The sequence below is a fragment of the Blennius ocellaris genome (genome assembly GCF_963422515.1).
Source record: "Blennius ocellaris genome assembly, chromosome: 23".
Lineage (NCBI taxonomy): Eukaryota > Metazoa > Chordata > Actinopteri > Blenniiformes > Blenniidae > Blennius > Blennius ocellaris.
In genome coordinates this window covers 8,350,537-8,369,341 of record NC_137672.1, presented here as the reverse complement: position 1 = coordinate 8,369,341, position 18,805 = coordinate 8,350,537, and the positions used below count along the sequence as shown (strand labels likewise).

The window sequence follows — 18,805 nt, the reverse complement described above, 5'->3', positions numbered from 1 at the left end:
TGCACATATTAACATTAGCAGCATTCATTTACATAAAAAAAAAAGATATTTCTGTTGACTTTGGATTTCCATAAAAGCAACAAAAGACACTAATGAGATATTTTCTTTTTGATTTCCCAGAGCAGGAAGAACAAACTGTTCTGTGACAATGAGAATAAACGAGGTTTTCCCATTAACTAAGAAAATTAAATCTCGTTTAAAACCTTTTCTTTGCGTTCGTTACACAATTACTGCCATTCAGTTGGTCTGCAGGTCACATTGAGACCCAAACTCCCATTTTCAAAAATGACCTGCACATACATGTAATTTTAATCACCTTGCAGTTCCATTTTTAATGCCTGTGTTCAAACTGAGCATGTAAACAGGTGCAGTGCTGTGCACCTGACATTGCAGTTTGTATCCACGAGAAGGTTCCATTTGCCTGTAATAATGAGAGTTTTATAATATGTGTCGCAGCCCAGAGCGCTTGGCTTTCAGGCAAGACCTTCCCCTTTTAAACACGACAATGACAAACCTCGTTCTGCATGTTCATGAACACGGTGTGACAGTGAATGTGTCTCGGCGCTGACCTGGACTCCCTGCCATAGAAAGTGTTTGACACATTATGAAACGACAGAGAGAGAGAGAGAGAGAGAGAGAGAGAGAGAGAGACTGAACATCAAACCAGAATAGAAAAATATTATATCACTTATCATCGCTTACAAACAACGACAACAGTTTGTCACCTTGTATTTCAAACTGTTTTTTAAAGTGCAGCTGGTGCTGCCGTCCCATAAACCCGTCATGTTTCTCCCTTGTGCTTCTTCCAGTAAAATCTATAACGCAACTCGTCCTCACATCACTTTTCATTTAATGTGAATTTGTTATAATTTTGTTAGAATCGAGAAATGACACATGGCTGAACCAAAAAACTAATTATCAAGTTACCAAGTTTCTTTTCTAAATTTTTTTTTTCATGTTTTTCAAATTTCTTTCTTTTCCCCCAAATTTATTTCAACCATATTTTCTTACATTTTTCAAAATTCCTATCTTTTTAAAAATTATTATTTCTTCCTCAAGTTCTTTTTAAATTTCTTTCTAAGCTTCTTTCTGAATGTGTTTCTTTCATTCTTACTTTTTCATTGTGAATTCATTTCTTCTATTTTTTTCTGAAATAAAATCTACATTTAAATTAGTTTCTTTCATTTTTCTTCCTTTTTCCTTTCTTTCCATCTCCACTTTTCCATTAATTATATTCCCTGTCTTTCTGTTTTCTAAATGTCTTTACGTCTTTCTTTCCTTCTTCCCGGCCATATTTTTATTCCACCTCACTTCATCATGTCTTTATGAGCCGATGGTAGTTTTTGGGGAACTGGAGAACTTTTTCATCTCTGTGGTGTTGTTGTTTTTTTTCCTGATCCTCATATTTTCACTTCAATGTTCGCTGCCACTCTGCAGCCCTTAAACCCCAAATCTCTTCGTCAGAGTGTTCCTCTCATAGAACCAGTGATGGCGGTGTCCGGAGCAAGAGTGGGTTGTTTGGCGACTTCTGTCTTGCTCGGCCCCGTCGTGACTCATGCGACATATTAGGTGTGAGTCACTACTCTTACATGGTGCACCTTCGAGGGCATCCGAGCCTGGAAAATATCTTGGAGGCCGGCTGAAGCAGATGTTTTGAAATACGGCCAGCTGTGGGGGCGTCCCGTCCTTTGGACCAGCGTGTTTCGGTAAAGGTTAGACGGGGATGAGTAAGAGCCGAGGTTCCCACTGAGAGGCAGGAACGGACGGACCGGCTAACTGCCACCGCTGGAGGAATCCAGCTCTGGATCTGAGTGTGTGGCCGAGCGGGGAAAGAGAGAGAGAGAGAGCGAGAGGGGAGGAAACAGGCAGAGGGACGAGTGAGTCAATGCTCAGGCGGTGTGTTTACTATGGCAAAGGGCCGGGGTGTCGGGAGGCAGCTGGCGGAATTATAAATAACATAATATATTCGCCGGCTATGCAGAAAGTGTAAACTCATCAGTGGCCTCGCGCTTCTGCCGCTGTTCATTTACACCGACTGGAAGAAACACCAGGTTAGTGTTCACAGTGGAAGTTTGGGATCCTTCACAGGAACACCGTCCTGCTTCATTATAAGGGACAAAAAAGATTTATATTTGGAGCATGTGATTTTTGGGGGGAATTCATCCCTGCTGAAATATTATCATTTTTATTACGCTGGCAGGAAAAGTGAAAAGTAACTACCAACTTGTCTCGGAGTCATTCTGGGTCAAGGATTCAAGTAAAAACACATGTTTTTTGTGTGTTTTCATTCCAGGAAAGTTTCGCCTTCACACAACATTTTCAGAACCCTGTCCGTTTACATGGAAAAGACAGAAACGCTAAAAACCATGTTATTAGTTCCACCTTAGAAGTGGTACTTAGTGTTGCTGGACATTTGTTGTCTTCTATGTCAGGGATGTTGGTTGGCTGGAGTTTAGAGAGGTGGAAGATGGGATGGGTTGAATGCAAAGAAAGAATTTCCTCAATAGGTATTCATTGAATTTAGAAAAATGAGCTTATTAACTTGGCCACAAACTGCACAGTTTACTCTCAATTGGGCATCATTACATCAATCTATCTCCTAAAACAGGAGTACTAACCTGTAGATACTAACATTATAATGTATAATTACCAGAATTCTCAATCTCTGCCTTGCCAATCGATAATAAATACACATTTCTACATAATCCTGATCACCTGAATGGACTCACCACATTCATCTTTACAACCTTGTCACTTATTTACTTAATCTGACTTGTTACTCTGCTTTTTTTTCTTCTTCTTTTTTCTGCTGAATTTGATTCAAAAACAACTGACTAATGAAACCGGAAGCCAGTTTCCCGAGGTTCAGGAGCGGCGAAGTGTTCTGAGACGTGCGGTTTTCAACCGAGCGATGAATATCAATGAACACTCACCCATTAAGCACAATGCACACCGAGAAATCCATTTGTGTCACCCGGTAATGTTTTAATGGTCCTGTGTAGTTGCAGAGGGTCACTAAACTGTAGGGTTTTGTTATGGATGACAGCCATTGGCTCATTATAGGATAAAGTGATTGAGGTATTAAAAAAGAAAAAGCAGTACAGCACACTACACAGTTCCAATCGCAATGACTATGTGAAATCCTAACACGAAAACTTCACCTGAGTCCAAGTAAATCTGATTTATTTGCTTTATTTACACAATCAAAAAACAACAAACTGCTTGGTCAAACCTTCTATTTCTACTTCTGTTTTCATTTTGACATTTTTATCAGAAATGTACTGCAATGAGGAAAATCTGCACAATATAAAAACATATGCAAATTTTTCCCACTATGCAAAAGAAGAGATGGGTTCATGTATGCATTTAAGTATAATTATCCTAACAATTTATATCACAAACTCATTAATTAATAAACAAACAAACACCAAACTCAACCACTTAAAGGGACGGTTTAATTGCACTGTAATATGGTAAATATCCTGGAAACAGGTTACTGATGTGCAGCGTTTAGGAAATAGGCACTTGTTGCTATTTATGAAAAAATATTTCCTCCATTTGGTGTTTTTAACCAAAATCTCATCCACTTTGACTGGAACATTTTTCCCAGTGCTTTGCGATTTTTGTGGAAATAGTTTGCTGAATTGTAAAGGAAAGTCACAGCACACCATTCCAGAATTTTCCTCACGTTTTAATGTGCTTTATGTGTCGGTACTCCCAACAATGTGGGACTAGTAGTCACACAACAAAAATCCAGAAAAAGATGCAAATCAAACTGATGCCTAGGATAGTAATCTTTGCGCCTTCTGCCTCTGAAAGAAACCGTCGCAAAGATTAATTTGAATATTTGTCAATCGACTCTCAAATAGTGAAACAGTTCCTCGGAAACAGAATTTTGTATTAGGACATGTAAAAACGTGAAATTGTATGACAACAACAACAACAACAAAAAAAGATTGAACCCTTGAATAAATGATAAAATGGTAAATATTTGGAATTTTCTGAGCTTTTGGTTGGAGGATGAAGAGAAAGTTACTTTTCCAAGAGACAAGCTGTTTTGTGTGTGTGTGTGTGTGTGTGTGTGTGTGTGTGTGTGTGTGTGTGTGTGCGTGTGTGTGTGTGTGTATGTGTGTGTGTGTGTGTGTGTGTGTGTGTGTGTGTGTGTGTGTGTGTGTGTGTGTGTGTGTGAGAGACACATGAAGTAACTCTACTCTATCACTTAACAGTGATCAAGTACAAATGTTCTTTTTTTTAAAAACACAGACCAGTTGTTTTGCTTCAGCCCCGTGTCTCTGCAGCTCTGCACATCATGTCTGAATGGTGTGGCTGTTCATTAACATCCACCCCTGAACAAAATACTCTTGTAAAAAGTAGTGTTTTCTTCACCAGCGTGCCCGCCTGCGTGGTTTTATGAGCCTCTTTTTGTTTGCGCTCCAGAAGCCGTGATGCAGCGTCACGTGCCTGCTGGCCCTGATCTTGTCTGTCCACTGGAGCCCCGGCTGGCTTCAAAGAGCCCCTGTCACCTAATGATAATGAATGCAGCTCGCCGTGCTCGTAGGCTCACTGTCAATCCGTTCCACTCAGACTCGGGTTACAGTCTGCTCTCTCTCTCTCTCTCTCTCTGCTCTCGGCTGCCAAGAAAGACTGTTTTCCCGGTTTGTTTGCCTGCCGGCTGCTCCGAATCTTCGCTGGTAATAACATTGCGTTTTTGACCCCGTGGTCCAAAATCGAAGGAATGCTCCAGAAGTCCAAGGCAAACATTTTTGGCCAACATTGTCAGTGTTGAGACCCTGCATCTGGGAATTTTTTCTTCTTTTGCAAAGCTTCATAACAAAAGTCTTTAACTGCAAGAATTGAGGAGGTAATCAATAAATAGGCCAGGCATTTCCCACTGGGTGATTAATAAAACACTAAAGGAGTCCTTTCAGATGTGGCTTTAGTGTGGCGCGTCCTCACTGGGTCAGAGCAAGTCTATTTATGCTTCTTCCTCACCCCGGCTATCTCCCTGTCCACTCCTTTAGGTCTCCAGATAAAAGAGGGCTCATTGTTGAACAAAGCAATGGGCTTGACAGAGCCGCGCGCACCTGCGGAGCACCAAACCATTCTGTTGGCCCCGGTTCGATAAAAGCGGGGGCTGCTTGAGGGCGGGAGGACACCGTTCGATTAGCAGAGACGACCATGAGACATTTCGCGGCGACTTAATAACTGTGCACGCTTTAATCCCCCACTGAACGGGGGCTCATATCCACCCTGTTGCGTGGATACCGGGGAATAAATGCTAACGTCGTTTGTGCTCCTTTTTGATGTGCCGTTAAAAAAAAAGAAAAGAAAGAAGAAGTAGATAATGGAGGCTTGATAATCTCTCCTAATGACAATGATAGCCTGCATGTAAATGATATTTACGTCCAGGACGGGAGCGTGTGCGGCCAGAGATGGTGCGATAACTTCTCGGGCCGAGGTGTTGCTATGGGAACGTGACTCATCACAAGTCTTCCCGCTTTACCTGTGGCAGCTGCACACCACTCATGAAAGCTATTTCATGCTCCTTTTGTTTGCCAACCAGCACTGGCGAAGCCTCAATTTTCAATAACGTATCATATCAGATGTCTGGGAAACACAATGCAACACAGGTGCGAGAAAGACTTCTGTTGCAAGTCTTTTCTCATTTCACCGGCGGTATATTTGGAAACGTGCTCGGTGGACTTGACGACTGCATTTTCATCTCGGAAGGAGTGAAACTGTGGCCGAAGCACAATCAGTCAGTCCATTAGTCAAATTTCCCAGTATGGATCTCCTGGAGAAAATGCATGTGATTGCTGTATCATGTTGCCGCATGCCGTGGTTTTGCATAACTTAGCAACCATATGAGACCTCGGTGATCTCAGTGGATTAGCTGCACAAATGTAATGAGCACTAACAGCTTTGAAATATCGACAATGAGCTTGAAGACATTACGACATACATTACAGCTCATAAAGCGCATGCATCTTCATGAGTGCCATTAGTTTGTGGAGAGTATTGACGATATGGAGGTTAGGTTTAATATACAGTAGATCCAAGCTGATTGTGCATCACGTAAATCATGTGCCGTATAGTTGCCAACAAAATAACTTATGTTGGGCTTCGATTTACAATTAATTGTGACTGGCAACATTTTAAATGCAGTGGGATTTGTTTTAATAATGTACAATCTTAACAGTCATCTGTAAGATGAGTTATCACACTCGTGCAAAAAAGATTTACACTTTTACTGACATAGATCGTGTTCATTACCTGCAGACGTGTTCTAATCTAGACCACCTAACATTAAAGGTACAATTTACAAAATGAGTTTATTATAAACCAGTAAAACCTCAATTAATCCACAAATGCACTTACTTACCAAAATAAAAAAAGTTTCCAACAGTGTTAGTCTTGCAGTACTATGTTTCACCATAAGAGGGTGTATTGAGTCACTTAAATAGAAGAAATGAATGCAACAATAAAACTTTTTGATTCAACACAGTTGCTGTCATGACACGATAATTTACACTATTTAGCCAATGGACCCGATTTGAATCAAAGAGAAAAGTCAAAGGAGACTTATCCGACAGATTTTGACTGAAGTGACTCAACACTGCCACCCAGTGTACAACCAAGGCATGACATGCATTTGACATAGTGCCCCTTTAAAACAGCTGTTACTCTGACCTTAAAACACTGATTTTCCTTATAAAAACTAGATCTTTTCCGCACCACATGAATGCCCAGGCTGCATAATGCGAGTATATAAACACATTTAGGCTCCGACGCCAACACACACAGATGCACGCCATCAAAACCTCCTTGGAGTAGTTTTCCATAATCGCCCGACACTTTCTGACAACAGCTTGCTCAAATGTTTGACTACTCTTTCATGCAAATTTCCCGAAGCAACAAAATGCTCCGAGATTCTTTTTTTTTTTTTGCATCAAGAACCAATTTCATATCTTCTGCAGCATTTCAGTGTGTTGACTGTGGCACATTTCACAACCCTCTTCATCTGCTTTATGTCCCATGCTGGACTGGATTTGTTTGTACTCGTCAGAACTGAGCACCTGATTTCAACCTAAACTTTTTGACAGATGGACTCACTTTTTGGTCTTTTTGCACTGAAGGAGAATACTGTTACCCACTGTGCTTCATTAATCCGTCCCCAGTCACCACACTAGACCTGACTTGGCTTCCCTTTGGACAAACAGTACTTTACTCCTGACCAACTTCCCTTCCAGGTCAGATTTGTGCATCCGCTCTCTGTTTGTGCACATTTTAAAGCTTTCTTATTAAATTTTAAGGCTTTCTGGAGATTTTTTTTAAATTATTGCTTCTACCGCACTGTTGTTGGGCTGACTCTGCATCCGCTGTTGGTCCTGGACAAATCTGCAGGTTGGAGATTTTCCGTCACAGCGAAATAATTTATTTCTACTCATTCAGAAAACTGAGGAAACCCCTCGCCAGGCTAAAAAAACAAACAAACATCCACAACCTTTTCTCTGAAGGCCTCGGAGAGCTTGTTAGAGCCCGGCAACGATGACACCACACATTTTATCAAGCAAAGAGAACAGCAGGGCCTAAATGTCAGAGGTTAAAATAAGACAAGTTTCTGATGCTACTTCCATTCCAGCATCTGATCCTTTGCTCCACATGATTTATTCAAATCATAACTTTAATTACAAAATGTCCTTTTGATTTGTCCTTTACTTAAAAATGGGAAAGTACAGTAAAATCTAGAAGAAAAACAACAAAAAAACCCACTGAGTGAAAATCTGACAAGTTTATTAATCAAATTATTAAGTAGTTTTGATTTGCTATTTTTGTTTTGGACCTGTCTGGCGCTGCAATATATATATATATATATATATATATATATAGAACGCAAACACATTGTAAATGCCATCCGTTGTCACTGCAGATCATACCATAAAAAGCCAGAGAGGAGACATGGCAGATGTTCGTCTTGGGTTTTGTTTCTGCGCGGTGCTTCAGGTATGTTGTCATACGGAGCAGTGTGGAGGAGGCCCATCTGTCACACCACTATTAACCCTGTAAACAAAATCCTCGGCTGTCATTCAACGTGTGCCCACGTCGAGTTTTCCCTCCCTGGCAACTTCCCAGCAGGCAGCAGCGCCGGTGAAGGTAAAATATACTGGCGTCAGACAAGAAATGTTCAACCAACTGGTTTTTTAAAATTTTTATTATTATGCTTATTGTGAGATTGTTTTTTTTTAAGCTATTGCTAACCTTAAGGATCAGATATTGATCTGTGCATGATGGATTGTTGGAACTCGAGTCTGCACATGATAGTGTTTAAAGGCTAATGACTTCTGACCTTGTTTCTGACCTGGTTCGCGTGTTGGTCATTATGCTGACTCAGCGCGAGGTGAGCACAAACAATTAACTGGGGAGGCACTTGAAGTTTAAATCATATTATTACGCACAAGTTGTCACGCTGGTGTTTATCCCAGATGACTTTGAGGAAATAAGACACAGACACCCTGAGCAGAGAGACAGGCAGTTATTCAGATTTAAACCGGCAAATCAAGAGTCACACTCAAATGCATTTTTTTTTTTTTTAACTGCAGGAGAAAACTGAGTTCATCTTGCGGTGATGCAAGCATACTAAGGACTACACCAATGTGTGTGAGGCAGGTCACCATCTTGAATTATAGATTGCTGAAGGGAGACACCTAATCACATTCCGTTCTTTCTGGAAAGTTCACCTCAAACAAGGGCGTCAAACGTACGGCCCTCGGGCCAGAACAGGACCACCACAGTGTCTATACCGGCCACAAGAAGAAACGGAGCTGCCGGCTGTGCGAAATGATGGCTGCTTGGTATTTATTTGACCACCAGGGGCGCACGTTAGTTTGTGTGAGTCCGTTCAGGCAATCTGATTACTACACAGATTTAGAAATGTGTTGACATCAAAGATAATTTCTAGATTTTGACAAATGGTTATAATCATAATATTAACTAGTTGACTATATTTTCGAGTTCCTGCTACATCTGGCCAAATGTTTTATGCCTTTTTAAGCTACAAATAATGTAAGGAAAAGTCACTGATCTGTAAAGTAAAGCACACGATTTTAATCAATTTTCAGGTTTTTCAGGTGTTGTTTAGTTTAATTTATTTCATTCATTGTAAAAATTAAAAACCAAAAACAATTCAATACAATACAAAACAAAATAGATGAAATGGAGAAGAAAAATTATTCAACTTATTTACTCGGCCCCTTTATCTAAAATAATTATGTTCCGTTGAAAATTATGAAAGAAAACAGCAAATAACAAACAATCAAAATGACGATAAAGTCACAGAGCAACATAGCCACTCTCAGCATTTTATTAAAAATAACAAACAACACAATCTCCCTAAAAGAAAATATTATTGTTGTTATTATTAATACATGAAAATGTTGTGACACAAAAAACAAAGACCAGTATTTAGAGTTCAACTTATTTATATACTATAATTTAATAATTTATTGATCTGGCCCACTTCACATCAAATTATACAGTATGTGGTCAATTCAACACATTTGGTTTACTTGGCCTATTTTATCTTTATCGTTTCACTCTTCATATTTCCACCTTCAAAACTGATCTCTTCTCCTCGTCCTTCTAAAAAACTGCACTTATTTCCTGCGCATCACCACTTCAACGCTCTCGTTGTCACGTTCTCTCATGAAGACTGAAAGTTTGAAGAGAATTTTCTACCTGATGTTTTCATAAAGCTGCCAGCCAATTGACAAACTGCCCCCGAGTCCATGGGATTTGGAGGGAAGCAGTGAGATCTCATGCTGCAGCTGTATTCAGTGTGAAAAATAAATGGATCAAAGGTCAAGTCACCGCACTGTATTGATCTCTTGTTCACTGCAACTGTCGCCAGAAAACACGCTGACGAACAGTGAGCTATATAAAGACTGGTTTTATGTCTTTGATTCTTTTTCTAAAGCATTAATAGACATTGAATTAATATCCTACCTTCACTGTATCTGCAGATCATTTTATATTGGGAAGTGAAAATCAGCCCGATGCAGATGTTTGGTCAAGATGCATAGTCCATCATGTTTTATTGATTATTTGTATTTATGTTAATCTCTCTCAAGTTTAAGTTCTCATTATTCAGACGTTTTATTCAAACGGTTTGTTGGAACTATGGCAAATCAAAAAGATGACTGGAGTTTCATACTCCCGAGGTGAAATAAACACAACGACATTGTTTTCTGCAGACATGAAGAAGCCTCGGTGATGTTAAGGTACGGAGAACCGGCTGTTTTGTCTGTGAATATTTCAGTGGCTGAACACGACACATTGAAAGAGCCGTCAGGGTCTGAGACTCTTTATTCCACCAACCTGTCCAAAGGCATCATGTTACCCACTACTGTATCTTACGTTTTCACTCCCAGGCCAAACATACCGACCGCAGAGTTACCTAACGCATGACCTGAGATTCCCCCCACCACCCCCGCACCTTCCTCCTTCCGGGCCCCAGGCTGCGCTCGGTGCTCTCGGGACACTGTAAAAGCAGTGAATTTCAAAAAAGGCGCAGCCGAGGTACAAGATCCGAGTGACATTCTGGGTACCTGTGAGGCCGCGGGGGGATTTCTCGACTGTGCTGCGATTACTTACTCTCTCTTTCTCTCTCGCTCGCTCTCTCAACATCTAAAGAAGTTCTCTCGCTGCCTAGAGGTTCATCAGGATGTAGGTTGATATGAAGGTCAGACGCTGTTACATAAGCTTGTGGGTTACAATGGAAATCTAAAAGCTTTCAAAGGACTCTGTTAGGCTGAATTCATGAAAAGATTCAATTCTGCGCTCAGTGTGATCAGTTCCAGTTGCCCCCCCCAATAAACACCACATTCATAGACTGGCTCTATTTGTTGCGCTGGCGAAGTCTTCAGCTTTGAGAATAACACGTGTTTTCAACACATTTATTACAACCTCACCTGTATGACACAAACCTGTTTTTCACAGTGTGGTATATAATATGCTCATGCAATCACTTGTGTAAAGCCGAATACTGTCAGGGAGAATTATGTAGATGCTTTCAGCAGAAAATACACGCCGGCATTTTCTGGGCGTATGAAGCACGGTGGAAAATGACATGAAGAAGTGCAACTAAACACTGCCATTCATCAAATCTTCACCTGAACATGAAATTATATATCAGGGCTTTTCGGGGTCTGAGAGGTTGAGCCTCGTTTACGACTTCTCCGGAGCCCCCATGCAGTAAATACTTTGGCTTTTGTACAATAGGAAGAAAGATATTGTCCTCTACAAGTCTGACTTCATGCCTTCAAGAAGAATCGGGATTTAATAAAGTTAACCATGACTCACCCCGTGCTCGTCACTTTGCCAGCAGATTTGAAACCCTCTCTGGTATTTCCTGCTGTCAGTGTGGACTCTTTCAATGAGGTCTTGGAGCCTGCTACACATCTCAGCAGTGGTAATATTCACTGGGCCGCTCATCCTTGTCTTGACCGATGATACAGTCTTTCTATGTACACAGAAAATACAGACCTGTTTAGCTGTGAGCAAAGTGAACAAGCTTCAGATGAACACTGAATCAGAAATGGATCATGCCGCCATGTTGTCCACTACTAATACAGTGTTTTAACTGGCTGCAAGTTTCAAACCTAAACCTGTTTTAAGCTGTGTTTTGAAGCCAGCTATCCAACAGATGAATAGAATCAGCTGGAAGTTTTTCTCTGCGTCGTCATCTTATTTTCATTCTTCCCTCCACCTTCTCACTGTGCGCTGACTCATAATTACTCACAGTTTAGTGTTTTTTGCATGAGCTCAGCACCGAGGATCAATGTCTTTCCAGTTTTCTGGTTTTGTGTCTGAACTCGATTTATTATTACTATTTTTTTTTTTTTTTTTTTTTTTTTTGCTGGATGTCTGATAGCACATAAAAGGCATCCTCTAAAAGCAACCTCATTTGTGGGTCTGAAGCTGTGTTCGGAGCTTCACTCTGATACATCTGTTAGGTAATACACCGGTGCCGAGAGTTATATTGGAGGTGACACCCCATCACGCCTAAAAATAGCTTTGCACTTTTCCCCCAGGAGCCCAGCTGTAGCTTTCTCCCCGGCATTTGATCACTCGTTTGAGAGGTAACTGACATCGCCCGCTGCGGTGGCTGTGTCTCTCTGACTTTTTGATGTACGCGCACGGCAGCGAGACACAATGAAACACGCAAACCCACATGTCCTCGGTGCTGTAGTGGCTTCATTACAGTGGGGGATACAGTATGCAGAGAGACTTTCATCAGCCACTGTGGTGATGATGCTTTCAGAAGGCAGCCACTTCACTTACATTTTGCCTCTGGGGTTCCCTACACCGCACTTAATGGTGACTCACCTAATCATTTTAAATGCCTGACTATGATTGCTGTGAACGAGCTCGCTGCCTGGAGTAAAGTGAAATCCCTGATACTGTATCTGAGTAAATAAATGAGTGTGGCTAATTGGAAGAGATGGGGATTCAGACACAAGCCCGGCACAGGCCCCCCAAACGAGTGGGAGTATGAAGAGAATGAAAACAAAGGAGATATACAAAACCCCTGCAGGCTGTGTCTGACCTCACTGAGTCACTGTCTACATGAACTTCTCCAGAATTGGGCATGACTCAGTAACAAGCATGAACATTACTGAAGTGTACTTCTGCTGCTTGCTACAATACATTACTCCAGCTTGGATTCATGCTCAACATCTCATGCTACGAATTAAACCACGGTGCCGAGAGTCTTACAGCCACAGCTGCTTGAAGAGGATTCTTATTTGTATGCTTTTTTATAGAATGAAATCACCATAATAAATGAAAATCATGATAATATTCAATGGAATTAATTTATACAATACACCAGAGATTAACTATTTAAAACACAAAGAGACTAATTAAGGGTGTTATTTGTTGGTTTTAGACCCAACCCAGACTCTAAAACAAAACGATTAAAACCATTTAATTTATTTAGATCAGGCTCAGACTCTTAATATTAAACTTTGGATTGATTAAAAGACCGGATTTTACCAAAGAGCATCCAAACTTGTAAAGAAGAGATTTCAACTTTTTGTCCCACACTGCTTCTGAATCAAGACTCCATATAACAAACCTGAATTCATAAACCACACGTGAACTCTTTAAATTAGGCCCCCAGTTATTTGAGGTGCAGAGTTCATTGGAAAAACCTGAATTTTACTAAACAGATCCCCATTGAGAGGCACATTGATGTCGACTGTAACTATAAGGGGGCAGAAATTGACATATTTATATGTATTGGTGTCCATCCGCGTGAGTGTATACATAGACTGATTACTACATTCATTGTACACATTTCTACCCCAAAACACAATCTGGCGGACCAAAGACAACAACAACAAAAAGGAATTTCATATTCATCATCACTTTATTCTAAATGCCAGTTCTGTTGTTTATTTTTGCATCGTCAACACAAATTATGGACCTGGTGCGTCTATAAATAATTCATTTCAGGAAAAATGATCCATTTGCCTCGAGCCTGTCCTGTGCGCGTGTGCACCTGGTGCCGTTCAGTCACGGCAGATGCATCTCCAATTATCCATCGCCGACTGCCTCCCTGCTTCCCGTCGCCTCCAGATCGACGACAGCAATGCGCACGAGAGCGTGGCTTCACACGTGAATTACTTCTTGTAACTGATTGTATATTTGCCCGCAAGTTCGCGCAAACCGGAGGAGTCGGGGATCTGAACTCTTCCAGTATGTAGGCGATGAGACGAGAGATGTGGCATGCCTCTGGCGGGGATTCCAGTTCCTTAAAGGTGTTATGTAAAACAGTTGCTCAGTGGGCATGTTGCTCTCCGCCGCCCGGGTCATCCTCAGCCCCCCTGCCCGCCCGGTGACGCTGCGTAAAGAGGGACATGCCACGCGCACCTTGATCCACTTTGTCAAGCTTTCCTGTCGCACTTACTGGACGTTAATGGGGGACTGAGAGAGAGAGAGAGAGAGAGAGAGAGAGAGAGAGAGAGAGAGAGAGAGAGAGAGAGAGAGAGAGAGAGAGAGAGAGAGAGAGAGAGAGAGAGAGAGATGGTGGCGGCGGCTGCCTGCTTCAGCACGCTGGATAGCGCTCGGGGAAGTTGGAGAGGACCAGGCGCACGGACACGCGGTGCGCTCGGACGCACGGGGATTTAAGTGAAATTTATTTGTTGTGTGTGTGTGTGTGTGTGTGTGTGGGGAGGATAAGCGACGGGTGATCATGGTTGATTTTAAGAGCTTATTACCAACAATAGGCAGCAACAGCGTGGACTTTCCGGAGTGAGACATGGACTTTGCTGAAATAATTTTCGCTTTGTTCATCGTCGTGGTCGCGGTCATCTCGTTGTTGTCCAACTTGTTGGTGCTGCTATGTTTCGTCCACAGCACCGAGATACGCCGACAAGTGCCCGGTGTGTTCACCATGAACTTGTCCTTCTGCAACATCCTCATCACCGTCCTGAACATGCCGGCCACGTTGGTGGGGGTCGTCAGAAAGCAGCAGCCCTTCGGGGACTGCGTGTGCCACACGGTGAGCTTTCTGGAGACTTTCCTGACCGCCAACACCATGCTGAGCATGGCGGCTCTCAGCATAGACCGCTGGATAGCCGTGGTCTTCCCGCTGAGTTACTCCACCAAGATGCGCTACAAGGACGCGGTGATCATGGTGTGCTACTCCTGGCTGCACTCCTTCACCTTCTCCCTGACCGCGCTGCTCTTCTCCTGGGTGGACTACAGCGACGCGTACGCCTCCTGCACCCTGCAGCCGAGCGCGGAGGCCGGCGACGCCGTCAACTTCACAATCTTCACCGTCGTGTTCCACGCCACCAGCTTCGTCCTGTCCCTGCTCATCCTGTGCTTCACCTACTTGAAAGTGTTGAAAGTCGCCAGGTTTCACTGCAAGAGGATCGACATCATCACCATGCAGACTCTTTTCCTCCTGGTCGACATTCACCCGAGGTAGAGACCCCTGTTTTTCTGTCTCCCCGTCTCATTTACTTTCACCAGTGTGTGACAGGATGTGCTTTACTGTTTCCAGCGTCAAACAAAGATGTTTGGCTGAGCAGAAGAGGAGAAAGCAGAGAGCCACAAAGAAGATCAGCATCTTCATAGGCTCGTTCATCATCTGCTTTGCTCCTTATGTAATTACCAGGTAAGTCGAACTGATTGGGCCTCATGAATCATTTAATTCAATGCAAAAAAACAAAAAACCCTGTGCAAGAGCTTGAAAAATAAATGACCCCACTCTTGTATGACACAGCTTGAACAATCACTTTATGAGAGATTAGGGGAAAGTACATTTACCCTGGATTGTAATGAGTAAACAAGCCCATCGAGGCACCAAGACACTGTTACAAGACTGAGCTCTTGTTTCTGTCACGGCATTAGAGCACAATCCCATTACATTTTGTCTGCTCCTTTCTCCCACCACACTGTGCCCTTACTTTTCTCATCTCTCTGAACCCCGATGGCTCATTAGTCGCTGTGCATAAACAGGTTGCCAAAACGCTTTTCACAAAGCACAGGACAACGGATCCATTGCAGAGGAAGAGAGGAAACGCTTCAGTGGCCCACAGATGTGTTGTCAGCGTAATGTGGAGCTGACAATCAGTCAGTTTGACATTTGCAGCATGTGTGTGTGTGTGTGTGTGTGTGTGTGTGTGTGTGTGTGGGGGGGGGGGGGGGGGGGGGGGGGGCAGAGTAGGATAACAAGGGAAAAGTGTGTGAGACATTTGGAGTGACCTCCTGACCGCTGCAAGCATCCGGACAGACTGGTGACACCAGAACATCTAATTATGATCATTCCTGATCGTATGTTGTCTGCTCGAGGTGTTTATTAGCATTTTGATTGTTCACTGGCGATAAAAATTGAAGTGCTCTCTGGCTCTGTGGTAACCTGATGCTGCCTTTTCAGTGTTGTTCCACAACATCGCCTGTGTTCAGCGACTGTATGGAAACTGTTTTGGTGCAGTGGGTTGTGGGCTTGTTGGGTTTGAAAAGGCAGACGTCGGCCTTCTTTATCCCTGTGTTTTTAGTCGAGCTGCACATCCCGAAATATCACAATATGTTAAGTGTTCCGACTCGGCAGAGGCCCTCTGAAAGATTTAAAATTGCTGGGAAACAGAACAAAATGCAGTCAACATGGTGGAAATGTCATGTTTTCATTTTATTTTCATGTGGCTACGAAAATCCCAGTTCACTTTTAAAATATGCATCTTAATTTCTGTTTGGTACGCACACAGGAAATGAGACTCAGCAGCTTATTTGTACCTGCCTTTATTTATTTGTTTATTTTTTCTTGTTTGAATAATGCATAGACATTTTCCATACAATTCATTGTAGCCATAAAAACTTAATGTGCATCAAAGATTTAGACGTGAAAATAGTCTTGAAATAAACAGTGACACATCCGCTCCCTTTTGGAGAAGAACTTTAAGAGCAAAAGGAAAGAAAAAAACACCGATAATCCGATAATAACAAAAATGTCTTTATCGAAAACATGTTTCATCTAATGGTGTTTTTTTTTGTGTTTTTTTTCTTCCTGCCTCCCCTTCAGGTTGGCCGAGCTTCTCCCCTTCGTGGACGTCAACCGACACTGGGGAATCATCAGTAAGTGCCTGACATACAGCAAGGCTGCGTCCGACCCTTTTGCCTACTCCCTCCTACGTCAGCAGTACAAGAAAGTCCTGGTTACTGTCGTCAACAGGCTGCTCCGCCGTGACCTGTACCCTTCATCCGGCCATAACAGCTCTTTAGACACTGAGAACGACTACTGCCTCCAGAGGATCAGCTAATGGCCGATGCATGGACAAGACAGACACACACTCTATAGTACGGGCCAAAAATAAAGGTTGTCTCTTGAATTGAGGTGGGTGGAGGAGAGAGAGAGAAGGGAAGGCAAGGAGAGAGAGAGAGAGAGAGGGGACAGATAGTGGGTGGAGGGTGAAGAAAGCAAAAATAGGGAGAAGACTGTGGGTGGAGGAGAATGAAAAGACTACTGATGAGGAGGAGGATGAGAAAAGAGATGAGCCATTGGTTGGGGGGGGGGGGACGATGGAGAGATATTGACTTTATTGATAAACAGGTGTTCTGCGAACCGCACACAGATCAAACCAATACATTTCTTTAAAGGCCCCGATTCAGATCAATGTCAGCAGGAGACTTTTCCTCACCTTGAACGACGGGATGAAGTGGCCGTTTGGGCTGAAGCAAAAAAAGGCGTTTTAGCACATCCACATGCTCTGATGCCGCCGCAGAGAAAGAGCCCGACGGTCGATCGGCAGCGGAGCGAGGGCAAGATGTCGCCCCCACTTGTGGATGGAGGCCGAGGATTACTCGTCGGTGCGGAGACTCTCGGCTGCTGCACAATTATGCCATGTTCCGTATCGACCGTATTAGACTACTTCTGCAGAGTCATGTCAGTCACTGAATATTGATGCACTTTGTCCAATTCTCTCAGAGTTACTATAGGTACAGGAGCCAAAGGCGATTTACTTTTACACCCTAATTCAAAAGGCTACGTCTGGGGACTGCATATGTTTTCATTATTGTCGACAAGTCTCATGAAATGCAGGGTATTCTGTCTTGTTTGAAGTACGCCGCCATTCCAAATGAGGCTAGAACTTGGTTATAAGCTTGTTTTTATTGTTTACAAAAAGGTTAACTCGAGCTGGGCGATGCAATTTAAAGACTATATGTGCTTTTCTTTGCATTTTTACAAAAATATATATATTGTAAGGACAAACATGCTCATCTTAAACATAAATTACCTTTTCTAAAGTTCATTCCGTCTGCGTTTTTTTTTTTTTTTTTTTTTTAAGTATCTTCAATATATAATGCTATAATGAATATGAAAAAGTGATTCAAGTAGAACAAAATTAATTTCCAGTGGTAAAAGAGTGAGGTAAACACTTAGACCCTCAGTGTAACAACATTTTAAGCTGTGCAAACACAGCAATTAAAAGTGGTTATGTTGTTTTGAATTCAGCTTCAAGGTTACTTTCTGAGGAGGATTTCATCGTGAGTTCTCCCAGTTTCTCGCCTGTAACACTTTATAAAAACAACCCTCCCCCCCAAAAAACACCCAATTCTTTTTACAGCATTGACTAATTAACAGTTGGTGCATGTGTGAGTATTTCTGACACAAATGTGGGACGACAAGAAGTAAACTCTAATGTTCATGGTAATGAGGCGGCTTGCTGATGTATTTTCAAACCATTTTGGGACAAAGGACCAACAGAGAGCCCCGCACGTACAATACATTTATGAAATGGCAGCAGTAGAAGTGCTTTCACCACATTTTTAATTGTAGATATGAAATGTTTCAACTTAATTAAATAGAACCCTCCTGTGGATTGAACTATTGTCCTTGCACCTCGGGGAAGCCGCAGCAATGTGAAGGAGAGCTTACTGGCATAGTGAGATCACAGAAGCTTGTTTTGAATCTTGCACTTAAAAGTTTATCTGAGTGCACAAAGAATACAGTGAACTCAAAACGGATTTATTGGAGGAACAGTGAATGTGACTTTATCCAAAGCAGGGGTGTTAAACATAAGGTCTGTGGACTTGTGAGGATACAATCCGGTCAAACCACCAAACTAGTTTGTAATAATTTCAAATAAAACTGAATTTTTTCTTTCTCTGAGATATCGGTGATGCTGCCATGAAAGCTAGTAAATTAAGATTTGTCTCAAAGCCATGTTGTCATGGTGAGTTTGTTAAAACACCCATAATTTGACAGGTTGTTTTTTTTGTTTCGCTGTATTTTGCACCA

The 18,805-nt window shown here is 42.2% G+C and overlaps 1 protein-coding gene across 1 annotated transcript; it reads left to right on the top strand.

Annotated features, from left to right (window-relative positions):
- Positions 1 to 14,320: 14,320 nt before the first annotated feature.
- LOC308147055 (G-protein coupled receptor 26-like) lies at positions 14,321 to 16,826 on the top strand (the record flags this gene model as incomplete). Its single annotated transcript, XM_080519113.1, has 3 exons — positions 14,321 to 14,991; positions 15,071 to 15,184; positions 16,589 to 16,826. The coding sequence occupies 3 exons, from the start codon at positions 14,321 to 14,323 to the stop codon at positions 16,824 to 16,826; spliced, it is 1,023 nt and encodes a 340-aa protein (XP_080375239.1).
- Positions 16,827 to 18,805: the final 1,979 nt, after the last annotated feature.